This window comes from Balearica regulorum, chromosome 3 (genome assembly GCF_011004875.1).
Source record: "Balearica regulorum gibbericeps isolate bBalReg1 chromosome 3, bBalReg1.pri, whole genome shotgun sequence".
In the NCBI taxonomy this organism is placed as follows: domain Eukaryota; kingdom Metazoa; phylum Chordata; class Aves; order Gruiformes; family Gruidae; genus Balearica; species Balearica regulorum.
This window is the reverse complement of record NC_046186.1, coordinates 22,257,712-22,283,278: the sequence shown is the minus strand read 5'-3', so window position 1 is coordinate 22,283,278 and position 25,567 is coordinate 22,257,712. Positions and strand designations below refer to the sequence as shown.

The window sequence follows — 25,567 nt, the reverse complement described above, 5'->3', positions numbered from 1 at the left end:
CAACACGGAGAATCTGACAGGAGTGGTTTAGAAATACACTTCCATCTTCTAAACGTGTCTGTGTTCAGTTCCTTTCACGTATTAGTCCTTGAAGTGTTTTAAGCACAGGGTGTTCCTCACATGGGGAAGAGTAAGTAGCGAGGCTGGCTCCACCAAGAGATTGTATCTGGCAAGTGGCAGATTGGTGAGCTGGATGGGCACAAATGCCCAGGTTTGTTCTCTCTGCCTGCTGCTTTGCCTTTGTCGCCATCTGGCATTCTGGTCCTTGGTCACTTCTGTTTGCGAAAAAGGTGTGACCAAAACTTCATCTTCTGCGTTAAGAAGATTACGCTTTATCTCATGCCACTATCTCTGCTGTGAAAGCTGTATGTAACACCTGAATTCAGGAGCATAAAAGACAAGGTTGTCCAGCTTTGAGAACACACTTGCCTACATTCACCCAGAGAAGATACAATTTTAACAGGGGTTACTAAAATTTCTTTGCTGACCTTAGAAAATCACTTTATTCTTAGTTAAAGGGAGAATTTTTCTGTGCCAGTTCACTCTTTGGCCTCCTTGCTGAGTACACTAACCTGGAAGTTCATTTCATCTACAGGGATGTAATAGACTTCTTATAATAGAAAGTAACATTATTTGGTTCAGTTCTGTTGTGGATTCGTGGGGTAACATTGGTGAAGGAATTATACCCAGACACTCAAATTAAAATCAGGCCTACGTCATATCTTCACCCTGAGTTATATTTGGCAACGTACAAGTATTTTGAAAAAGTCATGGGAAGCGAACAGACCTTGAAAAAATATGGATACTCCAAATGTTGATATCATTGCTGTAAACTTTTTCATTGCTCTGGTATTTGGAGTACTCTACACTGTTTAATTTGGGCTATTAACATTCCAAATGAAAGTAGCAAGAACTCCACCATAAGTTTATCTTTCTTTGACTAATCTTAACATGCACCCAAGTCTCTGTCTAAGCTTTCCAAGAACCACATGGTACGGCTATATTTCAGAAGCACATTATCTACGCTGTCTGCTTCAGCCGTTTTACTGACACTGCCTAAGTGGCCCCCCTGGAAGCACTTGCCTCTCTCCTGTGACTATGTAGGGAGCTTGCTCTTCTAATTTTTCTCTTCTGAATCAGAACAAAATTAGATCTTACAGTAGACTAAATCAAATGATACCAATATGTCCACCAGTCTCCAGTTAGAGTTTTGATCCTTTAAATCTTAATCATGCAAGTAAATCAGCGGTGCTTCTTGTGGAGTGGAAGAGAAGCAAAGCTACGTTATTAAAGGTCATGGGACCAAAGCTTCAGAGTATCTATGGCTTTTGCTCCACTCAGCCTTAAAATTCCCATGCTCAGCCCCATCCTCCATTGCTGTATTTTAGACAATTTCTAAGTAACATTCCCAGCACAATATAATCCTGAACTTCAAAGCAGGCTCTTATTTTTTTACAGATGTAGTAAAAGCAGAGTTATGAAAATAAACATCAGCTAATAACATAATGATGGAAAGGGCAAGATGCAATATAATCCAATCAAAGAAGTTCAGTCCAGCATTACTTCTTCACCAAATTCTACATATAGATACACACACACAGAGGCACTCATAAGAATTGCTACACAGAATCTACCCTTAGCTTACCCAGTCCTTCCATTTTATTACCTACCAATGCAGTAAAGCCTTTTGGCATTAATTTAATAAAGGAAATGAATAGTTATAAAAAAGATACCAAAGAACAGGATTTGAAAAAAAAATTTCTTTTTCTGCAACCACTGTTTCAGTTGGCTTCAGTGTATTTTCCTTTAACATTCAAATCTGACATGTCAGTGCATAGGGGAAAGTTTGCATTTTCTTTGCTACAGACAATTACTAGACTGTTGTACTGTTAGTGCCAGAAAAATGATGCCAGGTGAAGAAAGAAGGAAAGAAAAGGACTATAATTACAAAGCGCACATTTACAGCTTTCTGTCTCTCTGATGCACGCACTCTACTGCAGGGATTTCAATCCCTTTTTATTTCAGTAGGTAAGTTTCTTTGCTCTCAAAGGCTGTGAAATGCATAAAAACAAATCTAAGAGCACTATGTATGAAAATTAATGAAAGACTGTAGGATGACCAAACTACTGGAAGAAAAGTCTCATGGGGCTGGAACACCTGAAACACACTTGAAAAAAATTTTATCTTTCCCCATTTTTACTGAAATTATCTTTCAACATTTTTATTCACTTTTTTTTTTTTTTGAAAAAACAAGTAAATCTAAACACTTTCTATTTTAAAGAGTTTAAAAAATTGACAATTCTTATGAAAGGGATGATTTTGTGGAAAATTCTGCTCTGTTGAAAAAAATTACTTTTGTCAAACCCAAAAACTACAGCTGTGATCTAAAGAATCAGAGAAGTCCACACACCAAGAAGAGCACATTCACCTTTCAGGACCCAGAAACGGGGACACCAGCCTCTGTACACTTCTCAGTACTTATGCAAGGATGGTCCCTTGCGTCATCATTTCAGTTACGTAGGTCTGCACATGGTATGCAGATAGCTGTACGTCTGGGATGAAGCTCTGGTAAAATGCAATGCAGGGAAAAAAAATCTGTGGATGGTTAGCATAGGTGCATGCTGAATTTATAATTGTACAGCCTTTATCCTGAGGCAACTGACGTTCACGAGCTGGAAAAAATAGATTTGAATAAACATTAATTAACACATTCACCTTTCCAACATAAATAGTGGAATTTCATACTAACGAACGTTGCCTTGTTTCACAAAGCATGGATACCATTGCATCCTTGTGTGCGCAATACTTCACTTAAGGTTATCTTGTTCCAGTACAAAGTCCTGCAATAGATTCTTCACAGTCTTTTTATTTAAGTTTGGCCATCATTTGAGTGCTACTTGGGCAGGTTTCACCCCGTTTCAGTAAAGGCTACTTGTTTTGTACCCCATGAAGCGTGTATGGGACACTTCCTTGCACTCAAAGTATCTGCTGACCTCATCTGCTGAACTAAAGGTCTGTTTAAAATATATTGTCATTTGGATTAAAGTTAATTCTGACACAAAAGAAAAATATGCAGTATTCCCATACTATTTTAGGTTTATCTAATTCATTGATCTTATTAGGAGTTGGCTGTTGAATTCCTTTTAGCAGTAGAAAGGAGTGGGATGCCCATAGCATTATTTTAGAGTTATGCAGATTGAAAGGTTTTGTAGTGAGAAAAAGACAACTATAGACAATTTAAGAAAGTGAAGTACAAGTGCTGGATTTAAAAAGGAAGATGCTGCTTCAGGATGCCAGCCATGTTTCTCGAAGACAGGAACTCAAGAGTCAAAAGGACGACACAAAATCCCCTAGGGAAAGAAAAGTGAAGTGAATACTTGGCAGCTGCCTGAGAGCGAATGGGGAGCACACTGAAGGGGGGGGGGGGGGGGGGGGCAAAAAGGAACATGTATTCTGGCAATCCGACAGGCACAAAGGCAACACTACACAGATTTTGCAGAAGCAAAAAATAAAGATTTAGATAAGAGAGAGGAATAAAGATTTCTTCACTTTTTAACCCTTTTCTGCATGTATCTCTGAATGAGTAAGAGACTGTATGAAGACAGCCAGTTCTGCATCACTGGCCATAGGTTCTTAGATGAAGGGATATTTTTTGCAGTGTCAAACACAGCTGAGTTTATCTTGTCATGCCATCTGGAAGTAAAGAATTGCAATCATGGGATTCAGTTTAAGATTGAAAGAACTGTGATGGTATTCCTGGCTACAAAAGGATGAGAGTGCAGACTCACCCTGGAGCCCTGACAATTTTCAAAAGCTTTCCACCATTATAATTTATGACATTAAAATGCACATTTTTTCCTTACACTTTTAGGTTTCAGGTCACACTCCAGAGGAAGAATTAACTTTTCCTTCCTTATTCCAAAAATTACTAAGGGACGTAACATATATTCAGAGCCAAGGCACCAGGAGAGATTAACCACATTGTTAGTGCTTTCAGTTGACTCTATTTACCTTTCACTGCACCCTGTAAGCAAGTACAGATACAGGACATAAAGGGTGACTCTATCATGGAAGGTAGAATCTGTATCCAGGTCCTCAGGCACAAAGAAAATACCTGCATAGGAAGAAGACATCTTTGTGGTTCAATAAAGCGTGAACTTCTCTAATTTTTGAGTAGTGCACAGGACAGTTACAGCAGGGAGGTATAGGCCCCTAACGATCCATTTCCAGGAGGAAATCTGAAAAACGTTTTGAGGAGAACCTGAAAATTGTATTTTCTTCCAGGAAATCAGTTGAAAAAGTCTTCAACAATTTTTGAAATCAACTTTGATGTGTTCCACTACCGAAAATCATGTTTCCACTGAAGCCAACAGCAATGCTCCTGCAGATTTCAGTGGCTATAAAATCAAGATGTGACTGTTGATACAGAAGATAGTGCTACATAATTCATTTTGTGCTTAGAGAGATCAGACCGGATTTGTAAAGATGTTTTAACTGCTCAGCTGCCATTGAACTAAGTAGATGCAGGCTGTGTAATAATACTCTTCTGTAATATCTGAATCAGATTAGAGGACTTAAAGCCATTGTATAAATCCCCACGATCAACTAATACTTCAGATCACTTAAACTGATCATGTCCATATTTTTAATTCGAGCAGCAGTCTCAAACGTAGTGATTTGTTCATCCAAGGTTGTATGTTTGTTATTTCTGTTACCTATTTTCTTGGTTTAGCTTTTGCTACCTGCAGAAAACTTTGAAAAACAAACACAGCGAATCGCTGGAAATTACGCATTTATTTAGACATGTCAACATTCTAAGGCTTATTACGCTGCTAATTCCATTAACTTTTACTTATTCCTCGTCTACATTGTTCAGACACCTATTCTGGTTTTCATGGCAGCTTACAAAATACTTTCATTTAAATCCAGAAAGGAACTCTCCATCTATCATGGAGGTGCACGACTTTCTTTCAAAACAACAGCCTAGGCTTTGCTAGGGAAGAATGACTTTTTATCTTTGTGACAGAAATCCCAGCTGACAGCCCTGTTTACGCTACAGAAAATAATGACTGCTGACAGTCTCAAGGACCACCCGGTGGGTTATTTACATTTGAAACATTTGAAATCAGCTCTGTTTAGATAATGTTTCAGTTTTGCATCTGGCTTGCCTGCACATGTTGCTTGTATGTTGTATTAAAGCTAGTACAGCTCATTGGAACTGTAATCAATAATGTCCAAGTTTCATACTGTCAGCCAGGATCTATTAACGTGAAACTGCTGAGTTTCATGTTAAACATTTTGTTCATTTGGATTTTGGAGCCCCGTTGTTAACAGAAAACTCTTCATGTTTAAGAAAACTGGCATTTTTAAAATGTAAGTGAATAACATTTTGGCTTTTTATTCTGACATAATCCCCGGGAGAAGAATATAAATATAATTTTTTAATATTATAACATGCAAAAGAAAGATTCCAGGCTACCTGAGTTCCTTAGGCTTGGTATGTACACTGTTGTTAGATATCATCAATAATTAATATGGCTAAATTAAGAGCCCTAGATTAAGATAATCCATCTAGCAACCTATGATTTGAACAATTTTAAGAAATAACAACTTTTCATGAGATCTGTATTTTCTTCAGCTTAGGAAGTTCACTTTTCAGCTCACTATTTTTCATCTCTGTTTTGCCAAGAATATTTCTAAACTGATAAAAATAAGAATAACTCAAAGAGTGTTCTATTAATCTAAAACAATTATCTGAATATCAAGTTAGATAGATACATATTTTTATCCAGCATTTGTCTTAGTACCAAAAAAGGCAATGATGAAATAAGCAGATAGCTTGAGTGTGTCAAAACTAACAACTAAGATTAATATCCCATATTAATTCCTGTTACTGAAGTAGATATGAACTTATATCACTGTTAATTATATCTTTCTCTTTCTTAGATTTTTCATTCTTTATTCGCAGTGGCAGTGATCCCCGGGTTCAGTTCATGTTACAGTTTGGAAACTTTTGTTAATAGGATTTGAAATGGCGTATCCTTGCTTAATTTAGTAGGCCATGGAGAAAAAAAAATCATACTTATTTCTGAAATGCAATAATAAAGTATTTATATACAGAGATCATCCTGAAGGACTGCCAACAAAATGACATTAGGATGACAGTTTCAAGGAAGAAGTTAATCATCTCTACTACAGACTTCAGAAACTGCTCTAGAAGGCATTTCATGCAACCTGCCTCTCTCGACTGACTGCTTTGGAAAAACAGACATCTAACTTGGGAGAACTCCTCAACCTACCGGAACAGGTACCTGAAAGTAGCAGGCACAAATCTAGGTTTATTTTCAAAAATAAAAATGCTCTTTGGATGATGCATTGGTTGATTCGGAATATCCTTCCTCTTCACTGTTGTTCTTGGTTTTGTTTTTTTAACATTTATTAGCAATGCGGCAATGAGTGCTATTCTACAGAAGGGGACCTCTGTGTATCAGAAGAAAAAGCCTTGCTATAAGAGGAAAATTCTTGACATCGTGAAATACTCTAACTTAAGCTAACGTAATGTTCCAAACTTTGAGAAGGCAAAACAAGGAAATAACTATAGCTACTTTTTATATAGCATTTTTTTTTAAAAATGCTAGCCAAAGAGCAATAGTGATCAGGAATCTTCAAAAAGAAAGTCTGTTTCCTTTGGCTGCCATGGTCATGGCCGGACTCCAAGGGATCTATAGGAAAAGATGCTGGCAACCTGCACAGGAATCTGCAAAGAAGGTCAGGGCTGCTTCAGAGCTTCAGCTGTAAGTAGCTTGAAACCCATGAGATGTATGGGATGGCTTCTTCAATGGCAGAAGTAACTGACCAGAAGGACACATAGATGGTAATATAGGAAGAAAAAGAAAAACTTAGCACAGACTAGTCAATACCCTTTCTGCTAGGAATGTGAGCTACTGGAAAGCTACATTAAGTGTACGTATGGCTTGAGAGTTTGACAGCCATGGAGAAATTACTGATTGCATGGTTCTCAGAAGCCTATAAATACATCAATAATCTCTGTCTTTTACACTGTAATTTGAGCAGCAGTCTGGCTCCTAGTAAAGTCAGCAGACTAACATTGATTTTAAGTAACTGTAGCACCATTTAATGTTTAAAGTCTACCTCAGAGATACCAAAAGAATCCCACTGATGTCAAATCAGCTGAAACAGGCCCAAGTATTTTCAGCATTGTCAGAAGGAAACAAGGAGTTAGTCTGAAAAGCATAAAATCAGATATGCAAAAAAAGTGATCCACAACACATCAAACACAATCTTAGGCTGCAAAATCTTAAAGCAGCTTGTCCCAGTTCACATTTGTAAGAATCTGATGGCTGACAAGAAACCAGTTAGAATAAGAGACTGATGTTTTGAATTTCTGGCTTAACTGTGGCCTTAATTTTGACATCAAATATGACAGAAGGAAATTGGGAAACATTAAAATACAAGACACACTAAAGGGAATACCAGGCTGAGAGCAAGTAATAGCCTGAGATCGGTTTTAAATGGTAATGGGCAGATCTGGTTTCCACAAAAAATGAGCACCACAGAATGTATAACCCAAATTAAACTCTATATTTTAACAGACATCACCTCTGCTTAAAAAAAATTCATTTTGGCTCAAATTTTTGCAGTTGATAAAATCTTACAGAATGGCACCTATTTAAGTGACTTGACACTTTAGTAATCAAAAATGTCTCCCAAGCAGCTGGAACCATCAATCTGTGACAATACTTTTGCATCCAGGTGCTTTATTTATTTCCCTCAACAGCATTATCTAAATTTAATGTGAGGTATAACTCACATATAATTGTACAAAAATTAGAGACTAAAATGATTTAAAACCCTTGGAGAAAAGGATTTGACTAGCATTTGCATTTGTAAAATAAAATTAAAATGTCTGAAAGCATAAAAGGCACTGCAAATATTTTGAAAACAGGACGTTCAGAAACTCAGAATTCTAATAATGTTTGTTTTGAGACCATATATCCGATTTGACAGAACAACAACTTTCATTTACAGGAACGACGTGAGAACGTAGGCTGCCAAAGCCAGTTAACCAGTCTCTACTTCCCCCTCAGCTAACCAACTATTTGGCACAGTGGTTAGCATTACTCAGATGTTTAGAGGGAGGCCACAGGAAGGTCAGGTTTAATTGCCCTGCACACTGTCAAACATAGTCCTCGAGCATTCAGCAAGTCAGATACCAGAAGGCCATGCATAGCACAGGAGTAGCACAAGACTGGAGAAGGATACACAGGTGGAAAAGAAGAAGAGACGAGGGGAAATTCTTTTATTGAAAATTTCAAAACAATAAAATTACTTTAACTATGATTATTGGTTTTGTGAATGGAATTCATTGTATTCAAGCAGTTTATGGAAACACTTCATATACCTAAAAAGACTTCAGGCTCATATTACCACCAGAGACGATGTCCTCTGGTTCAACAAGCAAGCAGCTCCTGGTTCTTCAGCTAGGCCGATCTTCCATGTGGTAGAACTCCTCTAGGCACTGCCTGACCTGCTTTCTCTGCCTCTCATATAGACTTTTGGACAAAACAAATTCTCAAGCTGAAGGCTAGAAATATGCATAGGTGTGCTAGGAGTATTTGCCTGTTCCATAGTATAAAATGGAACATGACTTTTTTGCCAGGTAAAAGGTTGAAGAACTATGGAAGAGAACTCCAAAGCTGGTACTATCTATAAGCTTTTATAAAGGCAGATGCAAAGACTCAACTTAGTGATGCAGATGGCAGAATTCCTCTGCAGTCTACAGTTGCAGGAATTTTTATTTCTACTGTTTAAAAAAGCTGTAGGTAAAGAATTACAGGATGGATCGCAGAGATAGAAGAACACGTGGATATCAATCCAGCGTTAGGGTTAGCATGCATTAGTTCATACTTTCCTGACATTTAAGGAACTATTTGCACTTAATTTTAGATGAAATTAACTAAAATCTTTTCCAAAGAATGAAGCTTGCTATTTCTTTTTATTTATTTTTCTTACATTAGTTATGGCATGGGAAAAGCCCAAAAGGTTTTCTTTGCAGTATTTCTAATTCAATTAAGAGCAAGAACCAATTAAAAACTCACAAATGGTTTCCCATGAACTTTTAGACTGAAGTGTTGGGTAAATTTAGATTCTTGATACAACCTAATTTGATTTAGAAATGTTCGGGCCAAGTATTTTAGAAAGAGCTGCCTATAGGTAGGATGCTGTGTCTATATTTAGGTAACACAGAAGAAAGGTCTACATTTCAAAGGTTCTGTGCCTCTAAGTACCCACAATAAATCAAAATAAACAGCTGCAGTTCAGCTCCCTTTAGATCAGACAATTCTTTTAAAGATCTACTGCAAAGGCTACATAAATGACTGTTTTTGTCTTCCTTATGATCCTATAGGCATGAAGCTATATATAGAATTAGTAGAAATGTATGCAGTAGGGATTTAAGACCGCAAAGTTTGACACAATTTATAAAAATTTGTTTTCAAAATTTGTGTAAGCATGATTAGAGCTACTGCAGAAATTTATTGAGCTTTTAAAGGAGAAACTCAAGTCATTTTTCAAGGAGATGCCAGTACCCAATCCTAAGGAATTTCCACCTGCCATCCTACTCCCAATTTATTAAGGCAATCAGAACAGAACATCACTGAGGAAGACATTCGGTCGGACCAAGCTGGTTTTTATCCAAATGGATCCAAAATAACCACCCAGTGCATGTGTGCGCGCACACATACAGAAAGAGTGAAACAGAATAGTTCATCAGGAAAGACGAGCCTGAGATGTTTTGTGGACGGTTCAATAAAGGGGAATGTTTGCTCTGATATGAGAAGGGAGAATGGGATTATATGTTTCCGTGTTGCTGAAGAACTGGAGATATTAGCCACAACAGAAATTTATAACTACACCTAATAGACGTATTTTTGGGTCAGCGATGGCCTGCAAGGAAAAAAAAGAATGGAGGAAAATATCAGATCAAAAGTTTTGCAGTTATACTTATTACCAAGTTAATTTTAAAAATTTTGAATTAAAGTTAAATTACTAGTAAATTATCAGATTTTTGCAAAACAGATATTGCAAAGAACAGAATTTGAACACCCTGCAATTGTGTTTTTGGTCATGTACTTCAAAGTACTGCAAACAAACCTAAACTGACAAAATTATATAAGCTGTGAAAAAGATGTGTTAGGAATAAAATGAACAAAGCTTACAAAACTTTTAAATTTCTGAAAGTACAGATACCATTTTAAATAGTTAATTAAAGTGGATTCATTAATTAAAACAGATGTGGAAGAAAGATGTCTTGGTAACAGTTGCATCCCGTTTCTGTCTTAACAACGAACGGATGAAAAACCTGTAAGAAAGAAAGAAAAATTTCTTTTCAGTTTTCCCCCAGCATTTTATATCTTTGGCTGGTATTGGGACAAAACGAGTGCTTTGGTTTTTAAGCTAATTTTAACAGTTTAAAGATAAACTTTAAAATATATCATCCTGTCCTGTTACAATAAGCTGAATACTTATTTACATCATTTCTTGACAGACAGTTGCCTAAATATTCTGAATACTGAAAATTCTGGAAGCATGAAACTGTCAGATATTGTTTCACCACTACAAACACTATGTAAAACTTGGTGTATAGAATAATTACAGTGTTTTTCTGAGTTTTTCAATGGCTTCAAATTGGCTGGATGGCCACACTCAAAGAGTTGTGATCAATGGCTCAATGTCCAAGTGGAGAACGGTGACAAGTGGCGCTCCTCAGGGGTCGTTACTGGGACCGGCACTGTTCAACATCTTTGTCAGCGACATGGACAGTGGGATCGAGTGCACCCTCATCAAGTTTGACGACGACACCAAGCTGTGTGGTGTGGTCGACACGCTGGAGGGAAGGGATGCCATCCAGAGGGACCTTGACAGGCTGGAGAGGTGGGCCCGTGTGAACCGCATGAAGTTCAACAAGGCCAAGTGCAAGGTCCTGCACGTGGGTCGGCACAATCCCAAGCACAACTACAGGTGGGCAAGGAATGGATTGAGAGCAGCCCCGAGGAGAAGGACTTGGGGGTATTGATTGATGGGAAGCTCAACATGAGCCGGCAGTGTGCGCTTGCAGCCCAGAAAGCCAACCGTGTCCTGGGCTGCATCAAAAGAAGTGTGACCAGCAGGTCGAGGGAGGTGATCCTGCCCCTCTACTCTGCTATGGTGAGACCCCACCTGGAGTACTGCATCGAGCTCTGGGGGCCCCAGTACAGGAGAGACATGGAGCTGTTGGAGAGAGTCCAGAGGAGGGCCACAGAGATGATCAGAGGGCTGGAGCACCTCTCCTGTGAGGACAGGCTGAAAGAGTTGGGATTGTTCAGCCTGGAGAAAAGAAGGCTTCGGGGAGATCTAATTGTGGCTTACCAGTACCTGAAGGGGCCTACAGGAAAGATGGTGAGGGACTGTTTATGAGGGAGTGTAGTGACAGGACAAGGGGTAATGGGTTTAAGCTGAAGGAGGGTCGATTGAGATTAGATGTTAGAAAGAAATTCTTTACTGTGAGGGTGGTGAGGCACTGGAACAGGTTGCCCAGAGAGGTTGTGGAAGCCCCATCCCTGGAAGTGTTTAAGACCAGGTTGGATGAGGCTTTGGGCAATGTGGTCTAGTGGAGGGTGTCCCTGCCCGCAGCAGGGGTGTTGGAACTGGATGATCTTTAAGGTCCCTTCCAACCCAAACCATTCTATGATTCTACGATCTATGATTCTCCTTGAAAAACTAACAGACTTGGTAGTCAGCTAATGTAGATGTTGCTATATACTGATATAAACCAGATATCAACTATTTTGAAGTTTTACTGTATGGAAAGGGTAGATTTGAAGAAACTAAGCTGTCATATGTCTTGAAACCACATAAAACAGCGAAGAAAGAGAGGGAGCCTGATCCAAAAGCTGATGAGGAGATTGCATGCACCAGCATCTTCCTGTGAGTTGAACTCTTGCTGGCTAGACTTGGTACATAGCCTTGTTACCAATCAATGTATATTCTCCGATATGCTTTTATTCTGGAAAAAGAGAGTTTGCTTGATGACAGTAGATTGGACTGCGAACAGCCTCACGAAACATTCAATGTTAAGATGAATTATGATTAAGTTACCTGATGATGTTGAACACACAGCATATAGCCCTAACTATTACCCTTCAGGAATTACCTTGCTCAAAAGAAAGCCTATGAAGACTGACAGGAAATTGGGCTGCCATACATAAAATATAACCACAAAATAAATACGGAAAGTACCTGTATTATAAATATAGAAATTACTATAGTCTGATTAACTGTGCTTCAGCAATAAAAATAGGTGTTTTATATGCTGGCAATAACTGCTTATAAGAGTAATGATGAATTGAACCTGTTCAACACCACAGCAGAAGTACTTTGCCTGTAATCTCTGTACCTTTTATTAAGTATCCCCTTGAAGGAACCCCATGGCTACATAACTCATTTTTTTCTCTTCTAGCAGACACCCACTGATTTGGTCCTACAGACATCTATTCTACCAACTCTCTGCTAAAATATTGGATGCCAGGCACCTTATAGCTGGTCTATGAACTCATTTAATACTTTGTGCTTAGAGGCACCATCTTCTTCAATATCTTCTCTTTCTTCTCGATCTGGGTCAGGCACTCTGAAGCAAAGGAACACACACATGGACTTTCTTTCATGGAAAACCTCTCTTACCAGAACACGTGTCTCTTCTGTGACTCTGTATATCTCTAGGATTTTTGTTCCTAGACCTACTGCAGAGAACCTGCTATGTAACTACCAGTTCCTTACAGATCTCTTAGTTTACCGAATCACGCAGATTGCCTTTCACTGTAAAGTGTTTTACTGTAAAAACACTTTTGGAATTAGCCTAAGCCCACTGATGTGGGTTGATCCAGCCTGTGTCAAAGGCACATAGAATCAGGCAGTAAAGTTCTGTAGTGCTTCAAGAAGGTTTGTTTTTGACAACCCATGGCATTTTCTTGCATTTTCATTGCATCCACTGAATTTTCTCTTTCCTATACTATATTTAGATGAAGAAAGAAATGTTCCATGCATGAGATATGCTTCCGATTTAATATTTCCCCCTCACAATGCAGCTCGGATTTAGTAATTAATCAGTGCAGAGTCTACCGACTATCATGAACACTTAGATTAGACAACCCTCATTTTCCCCCCAACTCATCTAAAGCAATCTAAGAAACTGAATTTACATAAACAATAAAGATTTTACTGTGCAAGTTCATAAATTCTGACAGTTTCATGGAAGAAGACACTTGAGATGAGTTAAGAAGCTTTAACAACTCTACACAAAGGCAAGTACACTGGCTGAAAAAGCAGGCAGTATTCTGGAAATGGCTAATGAAGTACTACAGCACAATTCTGCTAGTGGATGCTTCAGCTTGTACTGCATAACTAAAGCATAGCAACAGGGTATAATAAATGCAGGAGTGTTTCACTGTAAATGTGTGGCATATCTAGCTTCTGGGTCTATGATATTATTATTAATCCTGTTCACTGAGTCTTAACATTGGATGATTTAGTGTTTTCTTGCTTAATAAGCAATAGATGCAATCTGTGAAAGATAGGTAGACACAAAATGTGCTTTCTCACCTCAAATTGGCAAATGCTACAACAGTCCTTCTAAAGGCATACTGCAGCTACATAAGGTTATTATAACTCTTTCCAACTGGTTGGAAAATAATTTCTCAAAAAATACTTGCAAGCCATATGGATCTGTTTGGTGGTGGTATCTGTCTGACGACAGATCACATATATCTGCCTTGACTATGAGGCAAAGAACATGAAGGATTTTCATTGAAAGGTAGTAAGCACATTAGACTATGGTTTCAGTCTCTTCTGCCTCATTTTGAGTTTGTTTATCAAAAATGTGTGGCCCAGTCTGAAAGAAATCCAGAAACTTTTTCCAATGAATGGAACGGAACAATTTTCTAATGATGATAAGTCTTCCTCTATACTAGGCTTAGCCTTGCCATTCAGATGGGATAACTTAAAGCTAAACAGCACCTGATAGATTAGGAGATCAGAACAGCAGATCAACTGCAACTTGGTTGCTGACAGATCACACACATACCAATTTTCCATCTGATAGCCATGGCACTGTTAGAAGAAACAAGGACTTAACAAAACACATTTTCAAGTGGGGAGAAGTTGAGACTGAAGAAGCTTAATTATCATCTTGGCATTAACTACATATAAGAAGCAAATTCAACATACCCAGCAATAAGAAGGAAACTAAACTGGTTCTCAAAAACTCCAAGTGTCATTCTCACCTCTGCTCTGTCACATCAACTTTCAAGTCAATACCTGTATCTGTAACATGAAGTTGATTTACAAAAATGCTCAAAATTAAGCTGAAATCTGAGAATGATAGTGCTATACATTATTATTACATATATCCTACAGAAATATCTTCCCTATCTTACTGTTAATAATTTACTCTATTTACTCTGTAATTTACTCTATGTTGCTCTTTCTTTAAAGATTAAACATTAAAAAAATCTTAAATGGGAAGAAGCAGGAAGAGTTATGCAAGCTCACTTGTAAACTAGGCAGATTTCTCTATCTTGCTTTCCATCTGTGGAACAAGTTCCTACAAGAATCAAGGGACATCATAAGCCTATATGTTTTCTAGGAGGAACTATTCATGCATTTTATTAAACAAACTTTCAGAAGTGCTTAAATTCTTCAAAGATGAGGGAATATAAGACAAGCTATCAGGGAAGCTGAACTACTTAACTGGTACAGAGTTGTTTAAAAAAAGGTCTTTGTACGCCTAACAAGGACAAACCTTGGGGACCAGACCTAAAGTAGTTACTAAGAAAAATTACAATGCCTAAAGTGGTTTTTAAAACCAAGTATAAAGGTAATTTCTTCTGCCGTATATGTGAAAAAATATCTGTGTTTAGTAAAAGAACTCCAACTCAGAGATGGTTTGAAGCAAATTTGAGAGCATTTATTATAGAAAGAGACCATAAATTATAATTTAATGGAAATCAGTATTTTTTTCAGAATGTCTGGTTTTAAATAGCAATTTTTCCCTCATGTAAAAAATAAATCCATATAGCAAGACAGAACTGAAACTAGACACAAATTGGAGTACTTTTTATAAGGCAACATGCTCAAAAATAAAACTTCACCATAAATTGTCTATCACCTAGCATTTATTTAAGATATAAGTTTAGGGGAAAATTAAGATAATTTAATATATTTCAATTTTGTGTTAGAATAGTCGTGGTCAAGAATCTCATTTCAATAAAATCTGAAGAGTTAAAATACATTTTTTGAGTGTAAATATATTACTGCTTCAACATTTTCTTCCATACAAATTTAGTTGTTACTGATGGCAACATAATTGGCTGGAAAGATGCCAGTTTGTCCTCCTATTCTTCCTTCCCACCAGTCAAACTGGGAATCTGTTTTGGTTGTGACTGTGATTTTGTCTCCAGCTTTGAAAGTCAAGTCACCTGGTTGTTGTCCTTCGAATGAATAAAGTGCTGTCACTTCTACTGGATTACTCGAAGAGTTACCTGAAGTGAAAGAAACAAAATGAAAAGCTAAAATGAAAATGCTAAACAGCACATACAGTAAGTCCTTACATATAATATTCTTTAATGACAGTAGAAAACAGTGACAAAGACACTAAAATAATTTATCTGAGCATATAAACCTCTGATGAAACCCCTCTCCATTTCCATTACATTCTTAGATAAGTGAAATTTGGATTCTAGCTTATCGGCACAGTCTATGTAAAAAAATAGTACTCTGTACAAAATAAATATCAGCAATTTTTTCTATATGCCTCAAATAGTCAAACAGTGACAGTGGGAACAAAAGTGGTGTGTTGAAGAAAGTGTGACTACTTCCCGAAAGGTTGCTGAACAGAACCGCTTCAGGTTTTAGTTTTGGCATGTGTTCTCTGAGACAGTTTCTTCAGAGAAACTGCAAAACTTAAAGCAGAGATTTGGGTTTTTTTATTAATACTTGGGATACAGGATGGTAAAATACAAAATAACCACAGCACTTCCCTTCTCTTTCCATAGGCTTTGCAGCCTCTAGATTTTGGTGTATCTTGCATGTTAAAGAAAACACATAAAATGTGCTAGTGGAAAGAACTGGTTATGGTTTGATGTACTGCAAGTGACTTGGCTTGCATAGTGGTATTTTAGACTACATATACAAATGGCTTTTATTCTCTTTCCACCAGACTCTTACATAACTCTTTCACAGTCCTTAGCTGGGGTTGGAATCATGCCATGAGTCTTCTGATCTAGCTTTAAAATCATCTAAAGTCTTGGATACCATTATCCAGCCTCCATTTCTGTTGACACTTTTTAAGCCAGTATCTCAATGTTTATTACTATTGAACTTTTAATCTAAGTGAATATCTTCAATTTGCTAACAATTATGTTGGCTCTCAATTCCTTTAACCATCTGAACTATATGAGGTAGTTGCATTTGTTTAATGTTGATTTAGAAAACAGTTAAATCTCTCACATGAACGCATCTAGAAGTGACAAATGGAAGATGCAATGGAAGACTACTTAAGAGGAAATAATGAAGATGTTTACACAGTCAGGTGGAGAGATTTCAGGATGTATTGCTCATATGGACATGATGGCTGCACAAATGCTCAAGCATGCAAGATTAAAGGCTTTTGGCATTAGCTGCACCTGCTTGCTGCCAAAACTGTGTTGCAAAAGGGGAAACCCAAGCTCTTTTTAGGCTACGCATTGCAAGTACAGAGCTAGAAAAGATGGTGAGAAGCACTGACACAACTTTTTTTTTTTGACAGTCTGTTATCAACAACTGATACCCACAGAACTTTTCTTTTATCACTTCAAAAGAAAGAGGAAAAATCCTTTCTCCCCAAGCCTCCCAAATACAAACTGTATCCCAAACAGGACAGACAGAGAAGAATAATAGATGTATGATATAATGTATGCATAAACAACATAGCTTTTTTTTCCCAGCATCTGTCAATATATACGTTCATTCCATAGGCCAGTTCTTTCCCTTCATGATCTGCATTTGTAGCAATCATCACAGATTAATACAAAATTATTTGGCCATGTGCTGGGAGAGTGTTGGTTGCAGAGAAGTCAAACGCTGTCTTCCTTGATCACACAGTCTCTCTCCTGATATCCCATGCAGGTGATATCCATACAAAATGTGGTTTCAAGTTAGATATTTCAATTGAGGAAATCATAGCAAAACCCACAAAAGTAAAAGACGCTTTGACTTCTTACTCCTAGTTTTAATTGAAGAACAGTAAGAAAATACTGTGGCTCAGGACTCTACGTGCTAAGGCATGAAAACCGTTATGACTCAGTTGCATATAAAAAGGAAAATGGGGTGTGTTTTACCCCTGTGCCATATTCAGGCAGCACGCATGGGTAAAAGTGCATTTTATAAGTTATGATAAAGGCTACACATTCTTATACTGTGAGTTCTTAACCACATGTGCTTCCATCACCTAAACGTTCAAATGGATAATCACTCAAGGAAAATTAGAACTACTGTATATTTATCACTGCACAAACTATATTAATATACTTGGAAAAATTAGATAATTGACAGTGCAAAAGAATAGACTGAAAGTGCTAAAAGTGACTGTGAGAGCTTCTTTTCATTGCATTCAATAGAACTGTCACCACCACTTTAATATGCTGGACTCATAGCAATGGCAGCAAGAAGTATTTACCTCCTCCATGGCTGAACTTGCATTAAGAGTAAGACTAATTCCTCAGTATACTGAAATTGGCTCATTAAAAGAAGAAAAATGAAGGGAAACTAGACACAAATTAAAGCATGAAAAGGTGGAACAAAAGAAGTGCGCATAAGATAAAGTGTAGGAGTGTATTTGATGCCTCCAATTATTGTTTGGTCTGTCATATGAACAAGATTGTTTTATGTACTTCCCTTCCCATTTTTTGCCCTGTGCATCTTACCACACATGCAGAAACCTCAAAGCACTACAGCTGATGATGAACACTGATTTCTGAATCCTTGCCTCATTTGCTACCTGCTATCATTTAAAAGTATTTTCCAGCTTTATTCCTAACAGTTACTTCATAAAAATTCCTACTTAAATTTTCCCTAGCAGCTCTTTCCCATACTATATTTTATTTCTCACAAAGATTCTAATCTCTGTGCTTTACTTCTGTATTTTTGTAGCATAAAACAGACAAAATGCATATTTATTGCCTCCAGATTGCAGCATCCCATGCCTCATATTTATATGGATCATTCCAACAAATAGGTATTTTGAATGCAGTTATGAAATCTGCCACATATATTATAAGAGGGAGCTATTTCATGTTCTTGTTTCCCAATTTCAGTTTTATGTAAAAGACTTTTAAATAAAATCGTTATAGTCAACATGAAGATTGCCGAATGCATCTATTGAAACCACATTTGCAGCTCACACAAGATGGTGCTACAGTGCTACATACAGCATATGATACCGAAATCACTGAGATTTATGAGTATGCACACTGGAATAAAAACAAATTACATTGTGGAAAATCCTTAATTAATGGTGTCTGAATACACACAGCACAATTCTACAAACGCAGTGGTCAAAACAGAAGTATAGAAATTTTGGATGAAGATCAATTAGTGCAGCAGCCAGCATACATATTCAATGCTCTAGCATACATGGGTATGGCGTATGCTTGATAACAAACTGCTCTGACCACCATATCCTTTATTTTTATTCATCTTTATATACTAAAATGTTTTGAACATTTTTCTAAGGACTACTGCTATGGATCTAAGGACTTGATGAGGTGTAAACTAGAGAGTATTTATGGCCTCTTGGGCACATTGCAGTACCAGCCTTAGAGTGAATGAAAGAGTGATAAAACTATCTTTAATTACAGCACGTTTACCGCAGAACGAAAGCATTCTCTAGAAAGTTGCTATAGAACAGATACACTGGCTACATTTATATTAATTGGTTGCAGAGTGCCAGAGCCTTTCTTTGACTGTGGGGCCAACTGGCATAGACTGGCCACATACATACCAGTAAACCTCACCATCCAGTGAAGAGAAACACATCCAAACTACCTACTGGTTTCTATAGTGGAGTGACTGCTAAACCACATCTATGAATTATCTGAGAAAGTGTCAGGTGAGAATAACAGCAAGGAACTTTCTCACAACACAACCACATAGGTAACTGAGTTATAGTGCTTGGGACAATGTCTTCACGCTGTTTAATTGACTAGAAGGGGTAGCCACTAGTTTCACACACTAATGTGAACCTATAAAATATTTGTAAACCTACAGCCTGATACTAAGACTGTTTTTTTTTAGAGAAGAGCAGGCATTTTATGTCATTTTGGGTTAAGTTTATTAAGCTGTCAAAAACTAAATTCAAGTTGGAAGGCAGAATAGTTCAGTCCGGCTATGAGTCCCAAATTTAATTTTACTGGTATAGATGTATATCCCATTACCACTGAAGACCCTTGCAGAAGAATGACATAAAAACTGTGAAGTGCTGCTTTTGGCCATTGACAGTGCAATAAAACTGAAATAGGTTTTACGTGCTTGAGCTTAGTGGTGAGACTGCTAAACATCCACTTTGCAAAATTCACCAATTGTCATCAATTACTGAGCTAGCAGGATCTTTGTGGGTCATGTGTGCACCTAGATGATAGAAACTATAAGTGAACTAACACAAACTATTACTGCTGGTTTGGGGTTCGTCTAAACCATATCAAGATGCTTGCAAAAAAGGAGCCCTGTGACTCAATTGTCACCACCAATGAGCCATCTGATCAAGGGTACCAATGACTGACAGGTTAATCATATTGTTGACTGTCCATATATTATGCACTTTCTGCTAAATCTCTGCTTTGGTAATTGGCTGTGGGCCTGGTTCCAATTAAAGTTGCAAGGTTATAACATTACTTCTATTGGGATGCAACGTACCATATGAAAACATGATTGTCTAGGTAAATCAATTTTTATTTGAAACTGAATAGTCTCTCTACCTTGCTCAAATCTTTCGTGCAACCTTTAGAAAGCATGGCTACAGCTTTTGTTATTTAAAAATCAATATGAATGAGCAACACATGCAACATACTAACTTCTACTTTCTCTGTATTTTGTAAAGAAGTAGAGAGAAATGACTGGAACTGCCACAAAAAATGTTAAAGTCGGATAAGTCTCCAGCATCAGAGATGACTAAAGTTGTATAGTGCTGGCGTAAAAGCTCCACCAAAAAGTGTCAGCCTACAGAAAAGTTGCAATATAATTCTCATAGGTTAAATAGAGACCTAGAAAACTAAGCAATCACATGAATCCTGTCTGTGCAGCAGAAATAAGAGAAATCCAACAAACAGACCAAATGATGGAAAACGACTAATGAATCTACGCAGATGCAAACATCTATGCTTTTAAAAACAAATATATCAAGTTTCAAAAAGTTTTATCATCACTAGTACAGTGTTCAGTGGCATTGAAAGCCTTGGTTATTACTCGGTTTAGGATAAGAGCTGTAGCTAATAGTCAACAGACAGAAATCTTACTTCTCTACCTGTTCTGGGACACTGGGCTTTTGTTTGGAAAGGATTAGTATTGAGTTTATAATTAGGGTTCAGGAAAGAATCCAAAGTAGGCTGAAAAACTAAGTTAATTACTAGGTCCTACAAATCTCTGTAAAAAATGATAGTTGGTTCCAGCAACAATGAAGAGTTTATAGGAGATATTAATGGCCACCCTTTGCAAATGCCCTGCTAAGATACGACTATGAGTGTAAATAGTATGCGCATATACATATATTGAACGTACTAAACTGTCTGAAGGATGTTTGCCCCAAATTATCATATTAAAAATGAAGACTATTATCAGGCTCCTGCTGAACATGTTAAAGATGAAGACAATCATTAGCTTGATTCAACAGCTTTACATGAGCCAGCAACGTGCTTTTGCAGCAAAGGCAGCTAATGGTATCTTGGGTTGCATGAGGCAAAGTATTGCCAGCACGTCAAGGGAGGTGATCTTTCCCCTCTACTCAGCACTCGTGAGGCCACACCACACCTGCAGTGCTGGGTCCAGTTCTGGGCTCTCCAGTATGAGAGAGACATGGACATGTTGAGGAGAGTCCAGCCAAGGACCATGGGAATGATGAAGGGCCAGGAGCATCTCTCCTGTGAGGAAAGGCTGAGAGAGCTGGGACTGTTCAGCCTGGAGAAGGCTCAGAGGGGATCTCATCAATGTCTATAAATACCTGAAGGGAGAGTGCTAAGAGGATGGAGCCAGGCTCTTTTCGGTGATATCTAGTGACGGGACCAGAGGCAATGGGCACAAACTGAAACAAAGGAGGTGCTGTTTGAACATCAGGAAACACTTTTGTACTGTGAGACTGAGCACTGGCACGTGGGGCTTTCTTGCCAACATATGGATCAGTGGGTTGTAGGGAGCTGCACAAGCACACGTAGAGCTGGAGCACCCACATCTCCAACAAGACGTTTGTGCAAGTATGCAAAGCTTTGTACATACAACACTTTCCAACCTAAATGATTCTATATGCTTGCCTGTAAGTGCAAGTGAAACTTTGGAGGTTGCATTTAAAAACTTCACGTATTTATTAACATTTTGTGGTTGTTTAATGTTGTGGTTTATTTGCTGTAATGCTGATATTGATCCTGAATGTATACTTCATGATTACCAGCTAGTTATCTGTCATGGTGAATTAATAAAGCACTTAAACCAAAAATCAGGATCAAAGCTATATGACCTAAGCAGTTTTTCCCAGTGACAGTTCTTGCAAAAGTTCAAGATTAGGGTTCAGGCTGAATGGCTCATGGCCATTGCTGAGCTTTAACTAGTAATTATAATGAAAGAACTTACTTAACTGCTGCTCTAGTAAGGAGGGCAAGGTTGCTTTGTGATGATAAAACTAGGCCAAGGCAGGAATTCAAATGTGTAACAAAAAGCTAAGCTCACTAGCAGTCCCATGAGAAGCTAGGATGGCTGTTCTTTTTGCAAAAAACAAATCAGTTTAGCCTAGGACTGACAGAGTGACTGGGCTACTGTTAGCATTAAGACCAGGATCAGAGTTTAATGAAGTAAGGGGCTGAAGAGAAAGATTCATTAGTGGACAAGCAGTATCAGGAATGAGATGACGTACTAAATGGCAAGAGTAAATATCTTACAGATATTTCTGGATTTTCTCTGCTCATCAACCAGTAGAGCTAGATCTGGAAGCTAAAAAATAACATCGGATCCTTGCAGGACAGGCGAAGGATAGAATAGAGCAACAAATGTCTATGGTTCACTCTGAGGTGGATACGAGTTACTGCACTGCAGTCAAAGTTAGCTTAATGGGTGGAATGAGAATTTGGGTACAGAATCCAGTTAACAACAGTTATTCAGCTTCTACACTAATTGTAGTAGGGGTTTGAACAGGTCCAGTTTTTACAGTTATTATTGCTGCCCCTCCTTCAAATTTTCAGACTTGAAGCTTACTGAGCTATATTTTGGATAGGATTTGGGTAGGAACTGCAAGCACCAAAGAGATACATTTTCTGCTGGATCCAGCACACTGTGCATTAGAATGCGGAAGGCAAGGGGTGGGCAAAGGAAATAGCACGTAGTAAATTCTGAAGGCATCAAGGTCATTACTAATGACAGGGATAGCTTCTGAATTAGTGCTAGGGCTCATGATAGTAGGAACTTAAAACCTAAAATTTTTACTTGAGGAATGCAGCAGCATTGGGCCATGATGATGCCTAAAGGCAGGCAGAGAAATGGCTTAAGTTGAACTTTGAAGTAGGCAGGCAAACCACTAAGTTCAATCTGTAATACTCACAAGAATGGGATGAAAGCTGGATCTGGCAGGGCGTGCTTTTGGTTCTGTTTGAGCTCAAAGACATAGTTAACCTGAGAGTCAGTGGAGGAATGTAAAGGATAATGATATGGGCAAAGTCATAGGGCAAGGAATTAACTTTGAAGCAAGAACTGGATCTAGATGAGAGTAAAGGAATATTGAATTTGCAAAGGTCAGAGAGAAGGATGTTGCAACAATTGAATCATAACATGACAAAAGCCTGGTCAAAAGTGGAGATGGAAAGAAAAAGCTGCATCTTTGAAACAGTATTCAGAGAACAATCTATAGGACTTATTGCTCAGAAAGTGAGAACTTCTGAGGAAATTCAACTTGAAGATCACATGTGCTCTGCAGTGGTCAGCAACAGGCAGTTTCAGATTCTATTTGATCATTTTTAGCTTGAATTCATAATTGATTAACAAAGGAGTACCAAAGAAAGGCAGGAAGAGATGGATCTAGAACAAAGGTAGTTACGAGTTGTCTGCAGAAAATGTTCTCTAGCAAATCAAAAGGGACAAAGGATAGGTAGATGGGAAATCTTAACAGAAAAACAGAGGGCTGATAAGGACGCCTTCTCAGTGACACACTGGAAATATAGATGTAAAGGCAATTACAGACATAGCCCAGCAATGGAATTCAGGGAGCATGAGTATTACCAAAGAAAACAGAAGATTACAATTGATCTATCAGGTTAAGGGAGGATGGAATGCGATTTCTAATATGTAGTTATAAAGAGGTCACCAGAGATCTGGAAGTAACAGTTACATCAGCGAATGGAGCAGTACCACGGCCAATTGCCAGTCTGGGCCTGTCCATGCTCTTAAACTCCACGTCTCCGAATCAGAGTAGCTTCATTCATACTGACTACTGGGGACAGTCTCTGGCACATGCTAACTTCCAAACTACTAAGGACAGCCCACTACCTTTCCCAGATCAAAATCACACCAGGAATCTGCTAACTATTTAATGGAAGAAATGAAGTTTCAGTTCTCAGGCACATTCCCTGGCAATGTTCAATTTATGAGCACAGACAGAACAATTGCTGGATGAGATTGAGAGTTTAAGGGTCAAAAAGAAACGACAAGATAGGATGGATACCTGGGACAGACAGAGGGAGAGGGGACAAAACAATGACAATCTTCTGCATCTGGGGAGGCTATTTCAGAGCCATACTCTCCCAGCTGGTAAGGTAGCTTTCTTAACGTCCAGCTTCAAGTAATTCTCTACTAGTTTACATCTATTTTTTTGCTTGTTAACATTGGCCTTCGGCTTAAACCTTTCTTTCTTGGCATTTACCTTCCTTTTGCTTTTATAGTCACAAACCATTTTTTTTTAAAACCTTCAGACTGTTACACTAAAAATAACTTAGTTACCTCATATCAGTGACTCCTTGCTCCACTCACTGTCCTTATTCTTCTCCATGTCTATTCAATCTTACCTAATTTTTCTTGAGAATGAGTAAACAGAATATTACTATCAGGTAAGAGACCTGCAGGTAACTGACTTCATAAAATCATAGAATGGTTTGGGTTGGAAGGGACCTCAAAGATCATCTAGTTCCAACTCCCCTGCTGTGGGCAGGGACACCCTCCACGAGACCACGTTGCCCAAAGCCCCATCCAACCTGGCCTTAAACACTTCCAGGGATGGGGCATCCACAACCTCTCTGGGCAACCTCTTTCAGTGCCTCAACACCCTCACAGTAAAGAATTTCTTTCTAACATCTCATCTAAATCTCCCCTCCTTCAGCTTAAACCCATTACCCCTTGTCCTGTCACTACACTCCCTCATAAACAGTCCCTCACCATCTTTCCTGTAGGCCCCTTCAGGTACTAGTAAGCCGCAATTAGATCTCCCCGGAGCCTTCTCTTCTCCAGGCTGAACAATCCCAACTCTCTCAGCCTGTCCTCATAGGAGAAGTGCTCCAGCCCTTCTCACACTCTGTCATTAAGCACAGAGCTGTTTAAATAGAAGGGTGACAGAACTGAAGGAATAGAGAACTCATTTTATGGAGATCATGGGTTTATTTCTGAATGTGACAATAAAGGAAAAAATATTTGGGATGAATCAGCAGAGGAGCCTGTCAGAACAGATTTTATTATGAGGAGATAGCCATGAATGAAGAAATCAGCAAAGTAAAAATGGAAGGGGAAGGAGAGCAGAGAACACAAGAGGAACTAGAAGCCACAGAAAGCTGAGGTACAAGAACGGGAGAGGTATCAGTGACACAGAGGAGCTGCTCTTTTAGCTGAAGGCTGAGCTGAACCAAAGCTGCAGAATATGTGGTAAAGCTAGACAACATGGAGCTAAGGGGTCAGATGCATTTAGAAGAATGATAATGAAGTTACAAAAACTAACAAGGAAGATTGAGAGAAATCAAAATAAAGGGGATGTGTACATAATTTAAAGACACTTCAATATGGAGAGATACAGATTTTGAACATGAATGGATGTATTCCAAATCCTAGAACTCTACACCCAGAGCCATATTAGAATTCAACATAATACTATATTGAACACCGATGTTACTCATTAGTTTGACAATCATTAATCCACCAAAAAGTCATCAGTTCTATAAACTGTTTTAATATTAGTAGGTTTTGAAAGGACAGGAGTCTCTGTGTACAGTAATGGAACCTGTTCCAAGGTTACTGAAGACAAAAA

General features: G+C 38.2%; 2 protein-coding genes across 3 annotated transcripts in view; one reads left to right on the top strand and one right to left on the bottom strand.

Moving 5' to 3' along the window:
- The first annotated feature begins 1,790 nt into the window (after nucleotides 1-1,790).
- Nucleotides 1,791-25,567, top strand: part of ACP1 (acid phosphatase 1) — an 82,430-nt gene continuing 58,653 nt past the window's right edge. For both annotated transcript variants that reach the window (XM_075747265.1, XM_075747263.1), the window contains exon 1: nucleotides 1,791-1,794. The gene's annotated coding sequence lies outside the window, so the exon portion shown is untranslated. The remainder of the gene's footprint in view (nucleotides 1,795-25,567) is intronic.
- The window catches only part of SH3YL1 (SH3 and SYLF domain containing 1), a 51,791-nt gene continuing 41,219 nt past the window's right edge, over nucleotides 14,996-25,567 (bottom strand). Inside the window, exon 10 of the mRNA XM_075747260.1 lies at nucleotides 14,996-15,593. Coding sequence (XP_075603375.1) covers nucleotides 15,394-15,593 — 200 coding nt within the window. The 3' untranslated portion in view covers nucleotides 14,996-15,393. The remainder of the gene's footprint in view (nucleotides 15,594-25,567) is intronic.